Source organism: Kryptolebias marmoratus, linkage group LG1 (genome assembly GCF_001649575.2).
Source record: "Kryptolebias marmoratus isolate JLee-2015 linkage group LG1, ASM164957v2, whole genome shotgun sequence".
NCBI classification, from domain to species: domain Eukaryota; kingdom Metazoa; phylum Chordata; class Actinopteri; order Cyprinodontiformes; family Rivulidae; genus Kryptolebias; species Kryptolebias marmoratus.
Window position 1 is genome coordinate 13,056,296 of NC_051430.1, and position 19,670 is coordinate 13,075,965.

General features: G+C 42.1%; 5 protein-coding genes across 8 annotated transcripts in view; 3 read left to right on the top strand and 2 right to left on the bottom strand.

The window, feature by feature from the left end:
- The window catches only part of grk5l (G protein-coupled receptor kinase 5 like), a 32,132-nt gene extending 30,218 nt beyond the window's left edge, over window positions 1–1,914 (bottom strand). For both annotated transcript variants that reach the window (XR_005233408.1, XM_017417312.3), the window contains exon 1: window positions 1,401–1,914. Coding sequence is in view for 1 of the 2 variants with exons in the window: in XM_017417312.3 (XP_017272801.1) it covers window positions 1,401–1,452 (52 nt within the window). In the remaining variant the exon portion in view is untranslated. The remainder of the gene's footprint in view (window positions 1–1,400) is intronic.
- Window positions 1,915–4,953: 3,039 nt separating this feature from the next.
- Window positions 4,954–8,072, bottom strand: lsm1 (LSM1, U6 small nuclear RNA associated). Its single transcript, XM_017417155.3, has 4 exons — window positions 7,908–8,072; window positions 7,694–7,762; window positions 7,464–7,579; window positions 4,954–5,478 (listed from the first exon to the last, which is right to left on the bottom strand). Exons 1-4 carry the CDS (start codon window positions 7,951–7,953, stop codon window positions 5,308–5,310), a joined length of 402 nt encoding a protein of 133 aa, XP_017272644.1. The 5' UTR covers window positions 7,954–8,072; the 3' UTR covers window positions 4,954–5,307.
- A 492-nt stretch (window positions 8,073–8,564) lies between these two features.
- bag4 (BCL2 associated athanogene 4) lies at window positions 8,565–12,121 on the top strand. Its single transcript, XM_017417104.3, has 5 exons — window positions 8,565–8,833; window positions 9,362–9,481; window positions 9,646–9,867; window positions 10,053–10,322; window positions 10,410–12,121. The coding sequence occupies exons 1-5, from the start codon at window positions 8,756–8,758 to the stop codon at window positions 10,851–10,853; spliced, it is 1,134 nt and encodes a 377-aa protein (XP_017272593.1). The 5' UTR covers window positions 8,565–8,755; the 3' UTR covers window positions 10,854–12,121.
- A 296-nt stretch (window positions 12,122–12,417) lies between these two features.
- LOC108236489 (dual specificity protein phosphatase 26) lies at window positions 12,418–15,287 on the top strand. 2 transcript variants are annotated; one of them, XM_017417156.3, is made up of 4 exons: window positions 12,418–12,526; window positions 12,671–12,910; window positions 14,494–14,705; window positions 14,783–15,287. In XM_017417156.3, the coding sequence occupies exons 2-4, from the start codon at window positions 12,732–12,734 to the stop codon at window positions 14,977–14,979; spliced, it is 588 nt and encodes a 195-aa protein (XP_017272645.1). In that variant the 5' UTR covers window positions 12,418–12,526; window positions 12,671–12,731; the 3' UTR covers window positions 14,980–15,287. The 2 variants fall into 2 exon arrangements, with proteins under 2 accessions (XP_017272645.1, XP_037834029.1); XM_037978101.1 differs by lacking the exon at window positions 12,418–12,526 and having other exon boundaries at window positions 12,533–12,910.
- Window positions 15,288–15,917: 630 nt separating this feature from the next.
- Window positions 15,918–19,670, top strand: part of LOC108236493 (serpin A3-1-like) — an 8,688-nt gene continuing 4,935 nt past the window's right edge. The window contains exons 1-6 of one of the 2 annotated variants that reach the window (XM_017417159.3): window positions 15,918–16,004; window positions 16,631–17,255; window positions 17,395–17,462; window positions 17,541–17,731; window positions 17,844–17,988; window positions 18,076–18,333. In XM_017417159.3, coding sequence (XP_017272648.2) covers window positions 16,002–16,004; window positions 16,631–17,255; window positions 17,395–17,462; window positions 17,541–17,731; window positions 17,844–17,988; window positions 18,076–18,270 — 1,227 coding nt within the window. In that variant the 5' untranslated portion in view covers window positions 15,918–16,001 and the 3' untranslated portion in view covers window positions 18,271–18,333. Of the gene's footprint in view, window positions 16,005–16,630; window positions 17,256–17,394; window positions 17,463–17,540; window positions 17,732–17,843; window positions 17,989–18,075; window positions 18,334–19,670 lie in introns of those variants that run through there. The other variant, XM_025006168.1, reaches the window with a different exon arrangement.

Sequence of the window (19,670 nt, forward strand, 5' to 3'; positions counted from 1 at the left end):
CAGTTTGGAGAAGTAAGAGTTTAGTTCTAACCAAAGTGACGAGCTAACTCCTAACGCACTTCAGTCATTAAAGTTTATTAGCAGCAAATGTTTATAACCGTTTACAACAACGTCTGTTTTGCATTATATGATTATTATAGAAGAAATGTTACCATATTCCTGCTGGAGGAGATCCAGGTCTGCGCCTGAAGTGCTACAGCTAGCTGCCACTATTTACAAATAACCATAAAATCTTGCGTGAACACCATGTGATGCGATGTTTACAATGACGTCAAGGTTTATAAAATGGTGTTGGCGTGTTCTGTCGTGTTGTTTGAAGAGGGCAGAAATCTACTTTGGCCTCAGCCTCTCTTAGACTAGCCGTTAGCCCTCTGGTTGGCCTGAGCTGATAAGCTATCTGCAACAGGTAAGATATTAATTGCTCAAAACAACTGAACACACTCTTTAAATCATTAACCGAGTTTGGTTCTGCCTCAAAGCATCAAAATGACCCTCTTTTCTTGTTGGCTTGCAGTCTTGGGTCTGTTCTGAGCCCATTAACAACATGATTTGTTTCTTCTCCTTTACATATTTGTCCCCTATTTGACTGACTCATGTCTCCAGTCGGACAAAACGAACTCTAATGTGTTGCACAGCTTTCCCGGACTCCTCAAAGCCTCTGTGCAGGGCACATCTGGAGAACCTGCTGCTCATAAATGGCGCACAGAGTCACACAACTCACGGAAAAACACACCGCAAGTGGCCTGGCAGCGACAGCCGCCAGTCAGGTCTTCTGCGCTCCATCTTCCACCAGGACGCGCCTGGCCATCCTCTCAGACTCCGGTGAAACTGCATGTGGCCTTCTCAGACTATCTGACTCCCCCCACACCCCACCTCCTCCGTCTCTGCAGGCCCCTCGCGCACATCTCAGCAGCGGTCACGTCATCAGATCGCCGCTCATCATCCGCGGAGAGAGACGGAGCTGCTCCTCTGCCCTCCTCGGTGTGCGCGCAAAAAGGTTGCGAAAGAGCGCTTTCATTTGCGCACACAGCGGAAAGCGGATGTGGGAGGCAGACCCCCCCACACACCTCACACCCCCTCCCCACTCCTGACTTTCCCACCCTCCCTTTATCACAGGATTCTGTCACTCTCAGGAAGATAAAACAGCCTCTGTGATTGTTGGGATGGGGGGGGGGGTGTTAATTGATCTCAAGATGATATGCTGATGCGGTAATGTGTTACATAAGACCCCCCCCCTCCCTGTTGCATCTGTCGGATTTACCTGAGCCTCTCAATCCGCAGGCTGCTTTCATCCCCACCTTTTCAGCAAACCGAGCGCAAAATAAAAAAAAAAACAACAAAATCCCTGTCACTAAGCCCCCCCCCCAGGCCTGCCCGGGTTTCTGTAGGATTCAACTCACCCTCTCTGGCTTTCAGCAGTACAGTGTTGGCTACTATGTTCTCCAGCTCCATCAAAAAACAGAGGATCCTAAATGCAGAGGCTGGCGGTGGTGTTTTTCTTCTTCTCCTTCTCTCAGTCCGTAGTCTCGCAGCGGAAACACAGCGGCACGGCTCGCTCCCTCTCCTCACTCCTCGTCGATAACCGAGCGGACCTCGCTCCTATCAGAGCCGTGAGGGATGAAACAGGACGTCGCGGATGTGCTTGCAGTGTAAGTTGGGCATGGTTCTCGTCGTGGGCTGGGAGCACGGCGCTGCATTTCTACTCCGGTCCATGCGGAATCGTCTCCGGGCGCGAAATCTCTCCTCGACGCAGCAGGGCCGCCTCGACGCCTCGGGGAGGATCCGGTGTGGGCGAGAGTTTCACGTCGACCATCGGTCGGCTCGTTCGCGGCGGCTCTTCACCTCGCGGCGGCGGCAGGGGCTGAGCGCGGCGGAGGGAGGACATGAGAGCGGCCAGCCTCCTCCTCCTGCGGTGCTGCGTCATCGCGATGGGCGGGGCCTCGCAGCCCCAAGCAGCGTCACGACGCACAGGCGAACGCCGCCGGAACTGCTCACCAAAATAAAAGCACGCAACTAAGATTTCCTTTTTTTTTTTTACAAGTTTTTCTGACTGTCATCTTCCTGAATCATCCTTTTTTTTTGTTTTTTGTTTTAATTCTCCTCTTCAGGTGTTAAGTTCCCCCCTAAAACCGCCCACTTCCATTTTTGGGGCTATCTTTTGGGGCTTTCAGACGGACCCTAACAGTCCCGGCTCCACTCTACTCGGCTCGCTTTGCGAGCGTTCACATCTGCATTTTTTCGCACTAGGTCCCTGCTTTTTCGGTACCTGCTTCGAAGGGCAGTGCAAGCTTAGCTTCTGTTCACTCATTGGTCGTGGGTGATATGCATTCTTTCAAGAAATAAGCCTTTCATTTGAATTGATTTAAAAAATGAACACATAAGAGACAAACCAGGCTGTAAAAATGACACATTACCTTTTTCTGTCTGTTTCTTTGCTTTAAAGACCCTCCGAATAATTTGGTTTCATTTTGGGCCTACTATGGTGAAAGAAAAGATGTAAATTCGCCCTCTGCTGGTTGAATTTCTTTATGATGGCCAAGTAGAAATCAATAATTATTTATGTTTTTTGTGGAGCTTTTCCAAAAAATAATTTGGCGTGCCAAATCCTACCTCTATGGTGGTTAAATGCCATTTAATGTATTATTAGTATTATTTTGTATGACAAACTGGGAAGCCAAAACTGATTAGTTGTTTTTATCGGACAAGAATTTTAATTCTTTTTTTGCACCATGACAAATCCATCTGCTGCAGAAAAGCTCCCCTCCCACTAGATTTAGAAATATGAGCAAAGATGATTTTCAATACAGCAACTATTTGAATATGTTACATAAATATATAAACAGCTATATAAACACTGAATCCACAGTTATAGGTTTATATTTTATACTTTGATTTTTGGCTCCTATGTTGTCTGTAATTTAAATAATAGCTTCTAATTATGTTCAAAAACTAAAAGATAAATGAGGCCGCAAATGATCACAGGTCTTCTTTTAAACCAAATCAAGCTGCGTAGCACTGAACACTATAAATTGACTTTAACTTAGTTTTACACATCTCAGACCAAAATATCCCAAACCAGAAGTCTTTTCAGCACCTTATGTGTCAGTGCTCATATCTGTTTGTGGGATGCTTTTTAACTCAAGAATGAAGCTCATTCACCGTAATTAAAACAAAGAGAAAAAAAATTGTTTTGGTTATTGCATTTTTTTGACCTACATCTAAAAACACACGTGAGACAGTTTCTGCTGCCACAGCATCAGAGAGGAATGTCTTAAGGTTTAGGTGAAAACATATGTAACTTTTGGAAAATATTACGATTTTTTGTTCACATCTATAAGACAACCTGCTTTATTACAGGTATGAACCATGCTTTATTCACTGGCTGCCGTCAGCCTCTTGGCTTCTTTGAAACCATGAAGTATTTGCTAAGTTATGTTTGGACAACAGGATGAGGCTAATACTTGAACCCAGGTTAGGAAAAAAAAAAAGTCTTGGCTTTGGTAAACTTGATGTTCTGGTGCAGCCTGGCTGGTCTCAGGCTTGAAGGCACTCCCTGCAGCAGTCCAGCTGCTGTGTCGTTGGTCTTTAATAATCGATTAAATCAGAACTCGGATCCGGGAGCACGCACGTGCGACAAACTACCAAGTTTTAACATTTCGGCAGAACTGATTCCGAGTAACTAAAGGGTTGGGTCAGGCGACTCAAAGCTTTCAGAAAAAGAAATCTGTAAATACGCAGAGGCGACAACTTTAAAATAATAATAAATTTAAAAAACGCTCTAAAAAGGCCTAAGAATGGCACCTGCTTCACATGATCCAAACTGAAAGTTTTTATGCTATTTAAGATCTACAAATAGAGCAAATTCAAATCCGTCTGTTCACTTAATTTGTTTTTTGGGAAACGTTAAATCTCACCAAATGACTCATGTTCTCCAACACTTTGGAAGCTTCTTTAATCAGGAGTAATCCCATAAATCCAGACCAAATGCTGCACCAGTTCACACATTCAAGTCCTCCGTAAACGCTCTTTTTTACTAAAACATAAAAGCCATTATTGAAAGAGATACACTGTAAAGGTAACGCGCGTGTAACTCTGGTTCTCCTAAGAGGACGTTTACTCATAAGTGGTAAACTATGAGATCTTTCTCGTGAAATCTTTATTTTTCCCAGCCATGTCCCCCACTGTGAAAAAGGACTAATGATAACATTACTAATAAACATATTAAAGCAATGAGGTGGTTCATGTAACACAACAGCTCTGTTACATGATCACCATCCATCCAGAAGATTAACGAGCTCATTATTGACCAATGAAAGCTGATAGGATCAATTTCTCCGGACGCACGACCATCTCTGAACAGGATGCCGTCTGATGCACTGATGCACCTAAATTAAATTAACCGAATGATTTGTGGGTTTCTTTTTTGTTCATTTGTGGAACAACAGAGCCTCACGCAGCGCTTTATCCTGGTGTTAATGCTGGGTTTTTAACTTATTGGCTTGCAGTGTGAATACTGAGCTGCTAAAGTTTCTTGATTTAGCTAAAAACAGGCAAGTAGAGCAGAAGTCAAATGAGCAAAACTGCAGCTGAAAGTTAAAAAGAGCATAAGGAGATAAAAATGCAGCAAGCAGTAGCGCTGAAGTAGATTTTAAAGAATGTTTATAAAAGGAATTAACGATTTTTCTAAGTCGTTCTGTGAGAATTAAAAGAAAATGAAGTTAAATAGTTAAAGAAAAAAAAGTAGAAGTGTTATAAAAACTAAAAGTCGTGGCTCAGAATACCAGATGGAGCTGATTGTTTTGATATATGAATGGTTAAAATAGCACAAAGCATGTGGAAGCAGTTTGATGGCAAAAACATTTAAAAAACCCAACCCCAACCAGAAACAGGAAAAAAGTGCGAGCGCTGAATCAACATCCACACAATAAAAAAAAAAAACAAGCTTAGCCATTGCCAGATGTGATGGTGTATTTTTCTATAAAGAAACTCAAAATGTTGTCTGGAGGAAAGCAGCGATCTCCAGATAAGACGACTCACGTCACACTGACAAAGTGCTTCTGTAAACGGATTACTAAACTCAGAAAAATGAACACATTTCTTTTAAACTTTGCCGATCATGATTCCTTTTTTTTTTCTTTTTATTTCCAAATAGTTTAAACTAAATTGATACGCTACAGTAAATAGCGCCTGTGTTCTGCCCACAGACAAGCAAACAGAAAGAAAACAAGGTCAAATCCAACATAAAACTCAGTCTGATACAAACTGACAAATCAGATCATCGGGGGGGGGGGGGACGAAAAGGCAGCGTTAGTACTCGTCCAAGTTGTCCGCTTTGGGGATGGAAAGGCCCCGGTCCTTCAGCACTTGCATTTTGACTTTCTCTGTCTCCTGCTTGGCTTGCTGCTGCAGCCGCTGCTCCTCCAGGATCTCCTCGATGGAGACCTGCTGCAGGACAGTGTCGCAGGGTTTGTCCACGTCCTGCGGAGACACGCGCCACGTTTAGGATGAGGGGGGAAAACGCGGCCGTTTGACACGGACCACACGGGCAGAGGTTCGATCAGATGTTTGCCGTCATAAACCCCCATCTGAAGTTTCCAACTCGTCATAGCTGACCTTTTTTTCCATTTTAAAAATCTCATCAAATTATAGCTCAATAGCTGTAAAACTGACCGAGTTAAAGCATTTTATGTGTTGGCTCATAATGATTAGCTGTAGCAGCCATCTTGAATTGGGTTGACTCCAAAAGTTAATCAGTTTTAGATGTCCAGCCAATATTTACTTTGAGCGTTTCAATAAAATCAGTCTCGGATTTATGAGAGATAAAATAAACAAACAAACACAGACAGATAAAATTATCATCACGTCCGGCTGAGGACAAGAAGATGAGCAGTAAATGAAAAAAAGAAGTGAAACTGAGATCGTAGGCGAGCCTAGTTATCAGTCTCCCATGAAGCTGAGCATCAGTTTTCTTCTCTAAAGATGAAAAATGCTCCTGTGGTCCTATGGTGCCTGAACCTTACAGGACTGTTCTGTGTCGACCCAGAAGGTCCTGTCTCTGTGACGGATCACTGCTGAGATCAACACAAATTAGAACAGACTGATTCGGACCACATTTAGTAAAAACTTTCTTACTTGTAACTCTTTTTGCTATGATTGAATGACATTTTTAAATAAGCCCAGCAGGACATGGATTTTTACTGCCTGCCGCCAAAAGGTGAAAGGTTGGTGGTAAGTTTTTATTTTTTTGCCTTTGTGTGTGTGTTTGCAAAAATATTTCATGAACCACTGGTCGGATTTTAATGAAACTTTCAGAAAGCAATCACTGCATGTAGATCCACAACTTTCTGGAGTCAACACAGTTCAAGACTGAGGCTGCGGCTCATCGACATTAGCCAAAAACAGAAATGGTTGTAACTCAGTCAGTTTTACAGATATTGTGCTAAACTTGGATGTGGTGGTAACGGTCATTCACAACACTGAGTGTGACAACTTGCTCTACTGCATGAGGTTGAACATGGTTTCAAGGTTTGACCAAAACAGCTAGAACTTTGTCATTTCTCAACATAAAATGATTTTAACCTAGCATGAAAGTTGGAGGAACAATATTTAATCCATTAAAGAAATGCTCTGCCTCAAGTTTGAGCAGAGCATCACCACAGCGAGTCCTCCTCTTCCATCTAACTCTGTCTTCTGTGTCCTCTGTCCTCACTCCAGCTACCTCCATGTCCTCTCTAACTCCATCCATATATCTCCTCTTTGTCTTTTTTCCTGGCAGCTACATCTCTAACATCCTTCTACCAATATACCCACTGTTCCTCCTCTGCACATGTCCAAACCATCTCAGTCTGGCCTCTCTAACTTTATCTCCCAGTCCTTCAACCTGTGCTGTACCTCTGATGTCCTCATTCCTAATCCTGTCCATCCTTGTCCCTCCCAAGGAGAACCTCAACATATTCAGCTCTGCCACTTCCTGTTCTGTCTCCTGTCTTTTTATCAGCGTCACTGTCTCTAAACCATACAACATGGCTGCTCTCACCACTGTCTTGTAAACCTTTCCTTTGACCTTTGTTGACACCCTTTTGTCACAAATCCCTCCTGAAACTTTTCTCCATCCTGTCTGGACTCTCTTCTTCACCTCTTTACTATACTCCCCGTCCTCCTGGACAGTGGACCCTAAGTCCTTGAAGTCCTGCACCTTTGTGACCTCTGCTCCTTGTAGCCTCGCTGTTCCACCTGCCTCCCTCTCATTCACACACATGTACTTTGCCCCTCAAGCACATACCTCCACCTCTCCGGGTTCTCTTCCACCTGTTCCCCGTTCTCGCCACAGATCACAAAGAAAAAGATGTCTCACCATCACATTTTCTACTCGCTGATTCTGCATACTCAGTCAGGTGTTTCTGACCCCACTTTGTGTTTTTGCCTCAATAAAAAAAAGCCATATGAGGACAGTGAAGACTTACTATCTCTCCAAGCAGCACCACATTCTCCCCTCTCACGATGAAGATCCCTCTGGGGATGTCGCCAAACTTTTTCCCCACGTGGATCCGCTCCACCGTCTGGTGAAAGACTAGATTGGCTGCAAGGAAACACGGACACACCAGACAGCTGAATGCTTAACTTAAGAGCCTCGAGTTTAAGAAACAAAACAAAAACAAGCGGGGAAATGAGTAAAAAAAAGGGGGACCTGTACCGAACTGGTCAATGCTCCTCAGGTAACCAATCAGTGTTCTGCCATCCCGGAGCAGCACCAGGTGCTTTTCTGCAGGACACAAAAACACCACAGCAATGTGAACTTACGCCTTCTGTTTGCTTTGTGGCAAATATTAGAAAGCCTGCTGCCTAAGTGAGACACGAAGCCACAGATCTGAGAATTCGATTAAACTACATTTCCGCCTGCAGCTTACTGTCAATGTCGTCTATGAGACTCGCCGTCCCTGGTACGTAGTTCATCTTGGGCTGTAATTTTTTTTCCCTCACGTCCACAACCTTACTGTACCGTCAAGCCATGAATGTTTTAAATATGTTTCTTTTAAGACAGGAGCACAGGAAGTGTCTTTATACACGCTCGGGATAAACTTCCTGTACACGTTTAACCCTTTGTGTGCCAACTTAGGTCTAAATGTCTAACTTTTCGAGACCCTATTGTTAGAATTCGTCTTATTTTTTTAAAGTAGGGACCAAAAAGCATAGTTTTATAATGCTTTATAAATATCAGAAAATAATATTTTAGGCAGCTTCAACATTAGATAAGAACGTCTGCGGAAGCACGTCCGTCACCAAAGATCGTGTATACGTAAAGCTTGAATTACTAAATCAAAGGGGAAAGGAGACTAAACACGTCCACTTTTTCCCCATAATAAAAATAGGGTTTTATTTCTCAAAACCTTTATCATTCCTATGCTATCACAGTTGTACCATTTTTAGTCACTGTAATATGAATAGACAGCGGATCCTCAAGTTGCACACCCCACCACGACGTTCACGGTGCCAGAAAAATCACACCAGAGTGAGGCATCTTCACTTTTACAAGTTCTTTTTTTTAAAGAGACAGGACAGGTTTTATTTCTGAGCTCCGCGTCATTCAATCATTTCCTGATTTCTATCAGACGATCCCTACTCCAGAGTAGAAACAGTTTGTGTTTGCTGTCGGCTCAGATAAGTATCTCTTATATCGTTAAAGATTTATTTATTTACAATGGCACGTGACTGGACGGCTGAAAGCGAACGCGCTTAGCTGGTGCACCATCTTCAAATGCACTCAAACCATAAACCTGGCTGGCCCTCGACTTGTAACTCGGAAAATAATTACGGAAACTGGAAAAACACCATGGTGAGTTATTGGAAACGACTACTCCCTGTGAATGAAAGTGGTTGTGGCGTGTTTAACATTTAAAACACGACGTGAATGTGTAAATCGCACCAAAAGTGACTCACACAGAGCTCTGTGCGAGTTAGCTGGACGGCTAACTCAGCTAGCTGGCTTTATTATGTAATAGTTAAAAGAAGCTTGTTAGTTAAGCTCTTGCTCAACTTTTCCTTGTTCTTTTGGTGTGCCAACACATCGCGAATAGCACTTCACGTGTGCAAAGGCGTAAACATTTCACAAAAGCAGAGTGTAATTTGGTATTCAGGATAGCATTTCCGTTCAGATGTGAAGCCTTCACTGGTTCAGCAAGGGCTAGACTTGAATATATTTAGTCATTTTTATAATTTATTGAACATTCAGGGCTACACAGCGAAGCTGAAAGTATGCTGTTTACTTTGAACTTGCTTGTGGTAATTAAACATCACGTTTTGGGTGCTTTCTTATGAGAACAATAACATAAACCCCTCCTTTGTTTATATACTGTGTTTACAGGATGCTCCTCAGTATCCAGGATACCCTTCACATTACTGGTATCCACAGCCCCATTCCACTGAGCACTATACAAACACCTATCCCTCAGGATCAGAGGTCCAGCCGCAGTACAATCCTCAGGTACCGCACCTTATGTAACATAACCTTTGCCCTCTAACTCAGAGCAAATAGGAGTTAATCTGTCCTGCATCCTAGATCTGCTACACATTTCTAAATAGTCAACTATTGTGTCCAAACTGTACATCCTTGCACACAAATGTGTCCCTTTTTTTCTGTACATGTAGCTGATGCCCGGAGGGTATCCAAATGGCCACGGAGTCTATAACCCTGCCCAAAGTCAGTATTCAACAAGTGGTTTCCACCCGTCGAATCCTTTCTACTGTGCCGACCCTCAGAGGAGCTCTTATCCAAACCAAGGGTGTCCAGCTGAGCAGAGCGGTGGGCCATCGGGGCAAGCGCACTCTCAGCACCAACATCATCACTATCCCGGCCCCCACTGTCAAGGCGTGAGTTTATTTAAACTGTTTTCACACGCTGGCTGCTGTAGCTGCCAGGTGTGATAGTACACCTCAAGTGTAACGCTTAAGTCTTATTTTTAATAATACTACTACTTTTTATTTAGGCAGATACTTACAGTAACTGTGAAAATCAATTTTGAAGAACAGCATAATGGTCTTGCTTGTGCCCTCAGGGTCCTGGATATCATTCTGGCCCATACTCACACTACAGTGAAGGTGGACATGCAATGCCTCCAAATCCTCCATACCCCACCGGCCAGCCTCTCCACCCAAGCCCTCAGGCCGATGCTTGGGGGCACTCTGGGCCATACGCTCCCACGCAGCAGCAATGGCAACATGGGCAGCAGCCTCCACAGAATCACTATGCTAATCCTGTCCGTCCAGCACATCCTCCAGCGTGGCCAGGAACTGGAACTGGTGCTCCACCACCTTATCAGCCCAAGGTAAAAACCTGCAGTGTTTTTTTGTTTTTTTTGCTTAAGAGCCTGGAATAAAGCTGAAAGACTCACACGCTCTTTGTGTCATTGTAGGACCCGCAGCACCAGCGTGCCCCTCAGCCAGGACCTAAACCCAGGCCAGCACCGTCCCCGAATCCCCCCAATGGAAAGCCTGCTGAAATAAGTTCGCCTCCCCAAATTTACAACAAGAACGGGAGAGGTGATCCTACTCCTTCGCAAGCTGAGACCCCACCAGCTTCTGGTCAGGCTGGACCTCAACCCCTGAGCGACAATCCCGGCCTCGCTAAAGTCCAGCAGGTTCTGACCAGAGTTCAGCTGCTTCAGGAGGATGTTGATGAGTTTGTTGGCAGAAAAACAGACAAGAGTTACCGGTGTCTGGAGGAACTGTTGACCAAAGAGCTGCTGGAGCTGGACTCTGTGGAGACTCAGGGACAGGAGAACGTACGACAAGCACGAAAAGAGGCTGTACAGAGAATCCAGGCCATTCTAGACCAACTAGAGAGGAAAGCTTTCTGAACTGAGCTCTCTTTATTTTCCTGTGGGCCACCAAGTCTTGTTTTCTTCCTTCAGATCTTCCGTGGAATAATTGAAGGTTCAGTCTGATTCTACAGAGCTATAATATTTCTTTTTTTTTTTCCTTCCACCACAATGTTGTTATAAAATACTTAAGAGACGTGAACCTGAGAACAAGGTGGAGCACTTGTTCAGAGTTAGAAACAGGAAATGATGTTCGTGTATATATCATTTGTGATTTTCAGCCTCTGTGAGTGACTGTGCTGACTACACAACCTGAAACTCTTACACATCTTATCTTTTGTGTCCTGCCTGTACCGACACACTTCAGGCTGCGACTGGAAAAAAGAATCAACTCAGTGCCACGCTGCAGCAGTTTGTGGTCTAACTCGCGATCCGCGTTCGGACTGCCCCTCAGGATTGTGGCGCCGTTTTAGTCTGATCCTACTTGTAACTTAGACACGCGCACTTCCTCCGTTGTCTACTGTGACATCTCAGTCTATCTGCATGATCACAATATTGTCTTTTCCTGTGATGGATTCAGTACAGCTGCCCACAGTCCCCTTCCCCTCCATCTCTCTGCAGCAGTGTGTTTTCTGTTGTGCTCCCCGCCTTGCATGCACTGTAACGTCAAACAAGCACTCAGTCACAACATTTCAGAGCCAATAATTGAGGCCGGAGTTGTAGCAGATTAGTAAAAAAAAAAAAAAAAACCCTTAAGATTGCTGTCCTCATTATTCCATCTTTTGGATGAAACTGCCTCTGAAGCGCAGACCTAGAATCAGACCTACATATGAATGCCATGTATTTAATCCTAGAAACTACTGTTATTGCAGATAGGTAAACAAGGTAACTTAAAAAGCTGTTAAGTTGTTTTTTTTCGTCACTTTTTGTACACTTGTATAAAGGAAAGGATGAAGCTTTAACACTTTCATCAAGGTTTTAGGCCTAAAGACACCATTGTTTATAGTAGTTTGAGCAAATGTTCATTTGCATCTTGGCCCTGTTTTTTTCTGGGTCAGAAATCTTTGTTTTTCCCAAAGCAAATGCGCACCACAGTCCACTGTCTTGTGTATCGTGAGTTGTTTTTTTTTTTTCCTTTCTTTTCTTTCAAACATTCTTGTATTGGTTTAGGGGGGAGAAAAGTGCCAAAAAAAGAGGGTGGTTTATATATTTAGAAAAAAACAATATAAAAAAAAAAAGTTTGCATGAATTTATCTTCTGTGACGTCTTTATTTTAGCTTCAGTCGTAATGCATGTTTTCAACACAAGATGGAAATCTTTGCCTGATAAACTTTGAAGTTATTACATTTGAGGGGGGAAAAAAACAACAACAAATAATTAAATGTCAGCTATTTTTTTAACCTGTTACCAGTTGAAGTTTGTCTTGTCCTCACTGTTTATATTTTCTAATTAAAAAAAGTTTCATATTGATCACACATTAGGTTCTTTGTCTTTAGATAAGGGTACTTAGAAACACTATTCTGCCATTTAAAACAGATTGTTTTTTTGTCAAGAGGAAACGTTACACTCTGCCAGCCAACGTTAACATCTTTAAATAGACTTCTATTTTGAAGTAAAAGCATAACGCATGCCCCTGAAGGCTTGAGGCACGCAGGCTAGATTTAATTTAGGGGTCAAATGTCCTGACAACTCTCCGGACAGTCGGTGTCGGGGTGAGTAAATCACAGGCAGAGAAGTCACCTGTTCTTCATTCTGTTCAATTTGACACAGTGGCTGCAAAGGAAATGCATGGGAGAAACTGTTTCAGCTTTCTTTGAGGTCTGAAGCTGTAACTTTTTCCGTTTGTGTACATTCAGGCGGTTCAGCTAGCTTCTCATAGCTCAGGTCCACCCTAGATGAGAAGAGGAGGATAAAGCAATGTCGTACACATCGAAACTTCCCGCCTCCTGGAACGACGAGCGACCACATCGGAAAGTGGAAATCGACCTGAGCTCGCCGGGGCTGGCGGTGTTCGAGTTGGAAAGACTTTTGTTTACAGGCAAAGCCATCATCAGCCACGCAGACGAAGTGTGGCCAAGGCTTTACATCGGTGACCAGTAAGCAGCTAACCTCTTCCCTTTGAGTGAAACTTCATCCACTGGCTAGAAAACAATGATCCAAATCCACTTTTATAAACATCAAAGAGTAAGCAGACGTGCATGCAGTCTACAGGAGTAAAACAAACTGCTCATAAATCAGATTTAATACTAGAATGAGTAACATGAGTTCTCCGGCTGCATTCCTCCTTGGGAACCTACGTAAACTACAGCTCTGCTATGTGAGAGCTTCTAATTATGCTAAGGCGTGACAGCATATCTCAGGTCTCTTATATTTCCTAACTCTCGTGCTTCAAATGGTTTACATCAATCACTATAGAATATGTTGCACGGTACTTCACAGTGCATCACAAAACTGCGTTTGTGAAAAAAAAAAGTCCATGCATTTTCACTTCTAGGGTTTCATGTATAAAACCGATCTGATCTTTACCAGGTTTTAAAATGATTCAAACTAAGCCCAGCTCATGACTCAATAGCTTGAAGAACCTCCTTTAGCTGCAGTAACTCTCAGTAATCATTTTCTGTATGACTATCAGTCTCAAACAGTTATGGAGAAATTTTGGCCCACTCTTCTTTACAGCTTTTCTTCATTTTTTTTAAGGTTTGCTGACAATTATTTCTGCACAGCTCCCACCCCAGGATTTTTATCAGACTGAGGTTTGGACTCTGACTGGATCATTGCAACGCCTTGTTTTTTTTCTTTCTTTTTCAGTCATTCTGTTGTAGATTTTTTGCTGTGTTTGGGATCATTGTTTTGTCGCATCATGACCCCCGTTTGTCGGACAGATGGCCTCACATTTGATTTCAGACTGTTTTGGTCTACGGAGGAGTTCACGGTCGACTCAGTGACTGCATGGTGTCCTGTTGCTGCAAAACAAGCCCAAATCATCACCCCTCTACCACCATGCTGAACAGCTGGTATGAGATGTTTGTGCTGATATTGTATTTTTTTTTTAACCAAACATGGCCCTGTGCATTATAGGCACACATCTCTAGTTTGGTCTCTCCTGTCCAAAACACATTATTTCAGAAGTCTTGTGGTTCAATCAGATAAAACTTTGTAAGCCCAAGTTGTGCTGCCATGTTCGTTTTATAGAGAAGAGCCTTTATTCTGGCATCCCTTCCAAACCAGTCATACTTGTTCAGTCTCTTTCTAATTGTTTTGTGACCTTTAACCTGCTAACTCAGGCTCATATAGTCTGAGTTGGAGCTCTTGGGTTTTTTGTGCTTTTTCTCTGAGCATTGCACTGTCTGATCTTGGGGTGAATTTGCTGGGGCATCCATTCCTGGGAAAACTGGCAGCTGCCTTTTCTAGTTAAGTTTTTTTTTCTCTCCGCTGATGATGGATTTTAAATTGTTTGGAAATGATCTTTTATCCCTCCGCAGAGTGATGGGCAGCAGCAGTTGCTTCTCTAAGGTCATTGTGTTAACACACACCTGTATGCTCCAGACATTTTTAAGATGTCCTGATACATAAAACCCTAGAACTGAAAGAGGGTGGACTTTCTTTTTTTCCCCACGACCGTACTTGCAACTCCTAACGCAAGAGATGCGGTCTCTAAATAGAGTGTTGAATGTTTCAGACAGTCTGCAGAAAACCTGGCTGATCTATCCAAGCATCGGTTCACACACATCCTGAATGCAGCGCACAGTAAACGAAAAGGGCAGCCAGAAATCTACGAAGGAATGAACATCACCTACATGGGCGTCGAGGGTCAGGACTCCTGCGACTACGACATGAGCGTCAACTTCCAGGCGGCAGCAGACTTTATCCACAGAGCGCTAAGCAGAGGAGGCAAGAATAATCTGAACTATTGGATTTGATGTCTGAAAAAGGAATGTTGTAATCCTACGTTTCTCTGATGTTTTCAGGCAAAGTTCTGGTGCACTGTCATGTGGGAGTCAGTCGCTCAGCCACCTTGGTCCTGGCTTACCTGATGCTGAGGCAGAACCTGCCTCTTGTGGAGGCAATTTGTGCCGTGAAAAATAACCGGGGCGTGATCCCTAATCGAGGTTTCCTCCGACAGCTCATCAAACTGGATGGACAGCTCTTTGGCAAACATCACTAAACCTGGTTTGGGTTTCAGGGACATTCTTCTTTACTGTCTCAAATACTTTTATTTATCTTGATCGAAGAATAATCTCTGTAAGGCTGAGATCCTAATCCTTAGAAAAAAATAAATAACAGTTTGCAGATTGTTTCTGGTTTTAAATGCAGCTTATGTATTTTTATTATTTTCCATGCCAGCAAAAAAGTCAATATATTTTTTTCATCTACAAACACAAACATTACTCAAGATGTGTTGTAAAAAGTCCTGAGGGATTTTTGTGCAATTTATAAAAATGCACTTGTAAACAAATAAATGTATATAACAAACATCTGCTCTGTGTGTATTTGTGCAGTTTCAAGAACAAACTGGCTTGTAAATATGCTCAAGAATAAAAATAGCACAATTGAGTTACTTAAAAAATATAAATTTTACAGCACGCTATTAATGTGGAAATTTAAAATGTCCTTACGTTAAATAACAAAAACAAATACTGCAGTTCTTTAAAAATTGCAGTAGTTTACAAAATGATTGTTGAAATTTGCTGCAGAAGTTGAAACTCAGTTATTAATGGCTAAAAACAGCAAAACACATTAAAACACTAGCTAAACGTAGCAAAAGGCAGCATCAACAAGAGATTCTCACTGGTGACGGAGAGTTTGCTTTCCACCTGTGCAGGAAATTAACAGGTCTCACTGCAGTCAACCAGTTTCAAGATGGCCACCACAGCTAATCGGCCTCACCAAAGACAAAAACAGCTATAATTCTGCCAGGTTTACAGATACTGACCTAAAACTTGGTGTGGTGATAGATGAGTCTTCCCCAACCCAAACAGATTGCTTAAAACTTTGGCACAAAAGGACACAGGTGAAATATGTAGTGCCACTTTCATAGATTCTGGTTTCACTCCCCCTGCTGTTCTGCTTTGATTGTCTTTATTGTTTCCACCTGTGCCTTTTTCTCTAAATTCAGTGTTTGTCGGATATTATCATTCCCTCCTCTTCATCAGTGTGTCTGTCCACCTCACCAGCTCAGCCTGGCTAATGGTAAGAACTTTAGGTTTATTAAAAAAAAACATTTGTCTTCTATGGACTTCTTCATTTGCTGCCTAATGCTTCAACACCTGAATGACAGTAATGTGGTTTAGGAATCTCCTGCCTCCAGTATCCCATGTTTGTTCTTTCTCTCTCCCAAGCATTCACCTTTTAGTGATACATAGACAGCAAAATCCATCAAAAGCTGTCAATGCTGGAGGTGCTTGGCTCTGATTTGTGGATGTGAATTTGAGTTTGTGCAGACAGGAGAATGTGGTAGTCCTTTTACATGATGTGTATTTTCTTTGTAACCAGAAGTGTATTGATTGTTGTAATTAAAGATGGTTTACATTAATAAGGAAGCTGATAAATTATGGAGAAGGGATGGGTTTATGTAAGTTTGCTCTTCTTCCCACTCCTTTTTGGACATGAAAACTGGGCAATACATTTATTGTGCTTTCAGGCATTTTCCATATGGATTCTTGTTTACATATCAAGACACTGTTTTATGAAGACACTGTTCTTACAAAACAACTGATCAGCATCTAAATTTATTAATTTTAGACGGTTCTACATGAGTATTTCTATGGTAAACACAATGTAACCTAAATAAGAGCATGTTTGAACCTTTGTCTCAGATCACCATGATGCGTACAGCCATGGTTCTCTGGATCCTATCAGCAGTGGTCTGCTTGGGGAGAGGTCATCACCATCCATGTCATGTCCAAGACACCCCCATGGACAGCTTCAACAACAAATTATCACTGGTGATTTCAGCCAACAAAGAGTTTGCCTTCCATCTGTACAGGAAACTAGCAGGTCTCGCTGACTCCCAAGGCAAAAACATCTTCTTCTCACCTTACAGTGTTTCTGTTGCCTTGGCTGCTTTGTCTGTAGGGGCACGAGGAGAGACCCACCGACAGATTTTCAATAGTCTGGGTTTCAACAACTTCTATCTGACTCAAACAGATGTAGATCAGGCTATTTGTACAATCCTTTCAAGCAAGAAGGCACATAAGGACATCAGTGCAGGAACTGCTGTGTTTGTAGACAACCTCTTCAAGCCACAGCCTGAGTTCCTGGATGTCCTAAAGCACTCTTATTTCTCTGAGGGCTTCAATGTTGACTTCACCAAATCCACAGACACTGCTAATACCATCAATAAGTACGTTGCAGATAAGACCAATGGAAAGATCGACAAGCTGGTCGACAGCCTGGATCCAAGCACAGTCATGTATCTCCTCAGCTACATTTACTACAAAGGTAGAAATTCTCACATAAGATGAGATCTGTTTTGTTGTTGTTGTTTTATTCTGGGGTAACTCCTCAAAGTCTTGTTTCTCCTGATCACTTTCAAACAGGAAAGTGGNACTCCTACAAGTCTTATTTCTGCTGATTACAGGAAAGTGGTGGGCACCTCTTGACCCTACCCTGACCAAGCTGGATGAGTTCAGCGCATACGAAAACAAGGTCAGTAGAAACAGTATGAATCTTTAAGAAGTATTTTAATTCCCCTCCATGTAACTGCTTTAAGTTTTTCTGTTTCAGGTTTCAATCTTGATGATGAAAGTGGAAGAACACTTTTATACTTATGACGAGGCAATTGGCACATCGGTCCTCCAGCTTCCCTTCAACAACTCCTACTCCATGCTGCTGCTGATGCCTGATGATATGACAGCTCTGGAAAATGTTATAAGCCCAGCCCATGTCACCAAATGGCTGAAGTGGACAGAGTCCAGGTAATGAGAAACGCATGCAGGGTTCTACAGAAATATTTTTTCTAACTTTTTCAATCAGTACCTTTTTTTTTTTTTTTTTTTTAAATTCTTTTTTCTCTTACTCAATTTTTAGCGAGTTTGACATATACATTCCAAAGTTTTCCATCAAGACTTCCTACACGCTGAATGATGTGCTGAAGGAAATGGGAATGACAGACATGTTTGCTAATGCAGATCTGAGTGGTATTTCAAAGCTACGTAACTTGGTTGTCTCAGAGGTAAGGACAGAGAGATCATCCTGCTGCACGTTTCCTTGTTTTCATTCTGTCTGCATTTTGTCTCACTCTGCTTCATTGTGCTGTCAGGTTGTGCACCAAGCTGCCCTGGATGTTGATGAGGCCGGAGCCACAGCTGCTGCTGCCACAGGAAGTGCCAGAGCAGTTTATGTGGGTTCATTGGAACCAGATTTAAAGTTTGATCGTCCTTTCATGTTGATTATTGTTGAACAGATTTCAGAAAACATACTTTTTATGGGCAAAATTGTCAACCCAAGCCTCTGATGAAGAAACTCTTTATGCGCTGCTGCTGTAGTTGATCTTAAATGCAAACAAAGAACAAAGTTGTATGGTGTCTTTAATGATTACATGAAAATATGCACAATACATATAATGTAATTGCTTGTCTGTTAACTATCCCATTAATCAAGTGTTAGCCACTTCAGCATTAAGATTCTTCAAGCCTATCATGATGACTGAGCAGGTGATGAACTTGAGCTTTGACCAACCTAAATTGAGCCTGCTTACCAATAAGTAATGCCACACCTTTAGTTGTTATCAACTGCTGCAGTTGACTGCCTATGGTGTTAGAAATATATCTCATAAACCACTGGATGCTCAATAAAACTCAAAGATTGAGATAAAATTTGATGTGGCAATACATGAGAGTAATCGACACATGCTCAGAGTGCACATATTTTGAGAACTCTTAAAATATTAAATGAGTGCCAAGAATGTTATCTACAAGGTTTGATTAAAACGCTGTCATTTCTCATAAGATTATCTTAGTTTCATCTCTGTCATTAAAGGTGGCAGATGACATGCATTCCTTCCAGGAATGTCTGACCTTTTTAATAAAAAAAAATATTTTTTTAACCTCATAGTTATAAAATAGAACTTATTTTAGTCGGTTCTCTGGAAAGTGATTGCGGACTACGGTACTTGAAACATTCTGAAGAAATGTTCTAACTTCTTTAAACTACAATAGTAGCTTGAAACTTACTTTTGTAAGTTTCCAACCCAGGGAACTGTGCTGACCTCATTCCTTTTCACCCTTTTACACTGCTGACTTCATGATCAGTACTGCATCCTGTCTTCTTCAGAGGTTCACTGATGACTCTGCCATGGTCAGCCTCATCACAGATGAAGATGACAGATGGTGTAGGCATCAGGACTTTGTGAACCGGTGCTAACTACACAACCCCCAGATCAATGCTGGGAAGACCAAAGAGTTGTAGTTTTAGCATTGTCATGTTTTAGATTATTTAGCCTTCCTGTGCACTTAGCTTAGTTACTGTACAATTAGTTATCATATTATGTATAACTGGCTGTTTGCGGGCCTTCTTTTGGTACCTCTTAATTTATTATTATTCATGTCACTGTTAGCTAGATTCTTTGTGCCCTGGTTTAGTAATATCATGTTTTAATAGTTTGGTTATTATGTACCTTGGTTAGCATTGTCATGTTTTAGCTTAGTTATCTTGTCATGTTCTGTAACTTTGTCTGTAATTTTGTTGTAAAGCACTTTGAGTCGCCTTGTGCTGAAAAGTAGTATACAGGTGCTGGTCATAAAATTAGAATATCATGAAAAAGTAGATTGATTTCAGTAATTCCATTTAAAAAGTGAAACTTGTATATTATATTCATACATTACATACAAACTGATATATTTCAAATGTTTATTT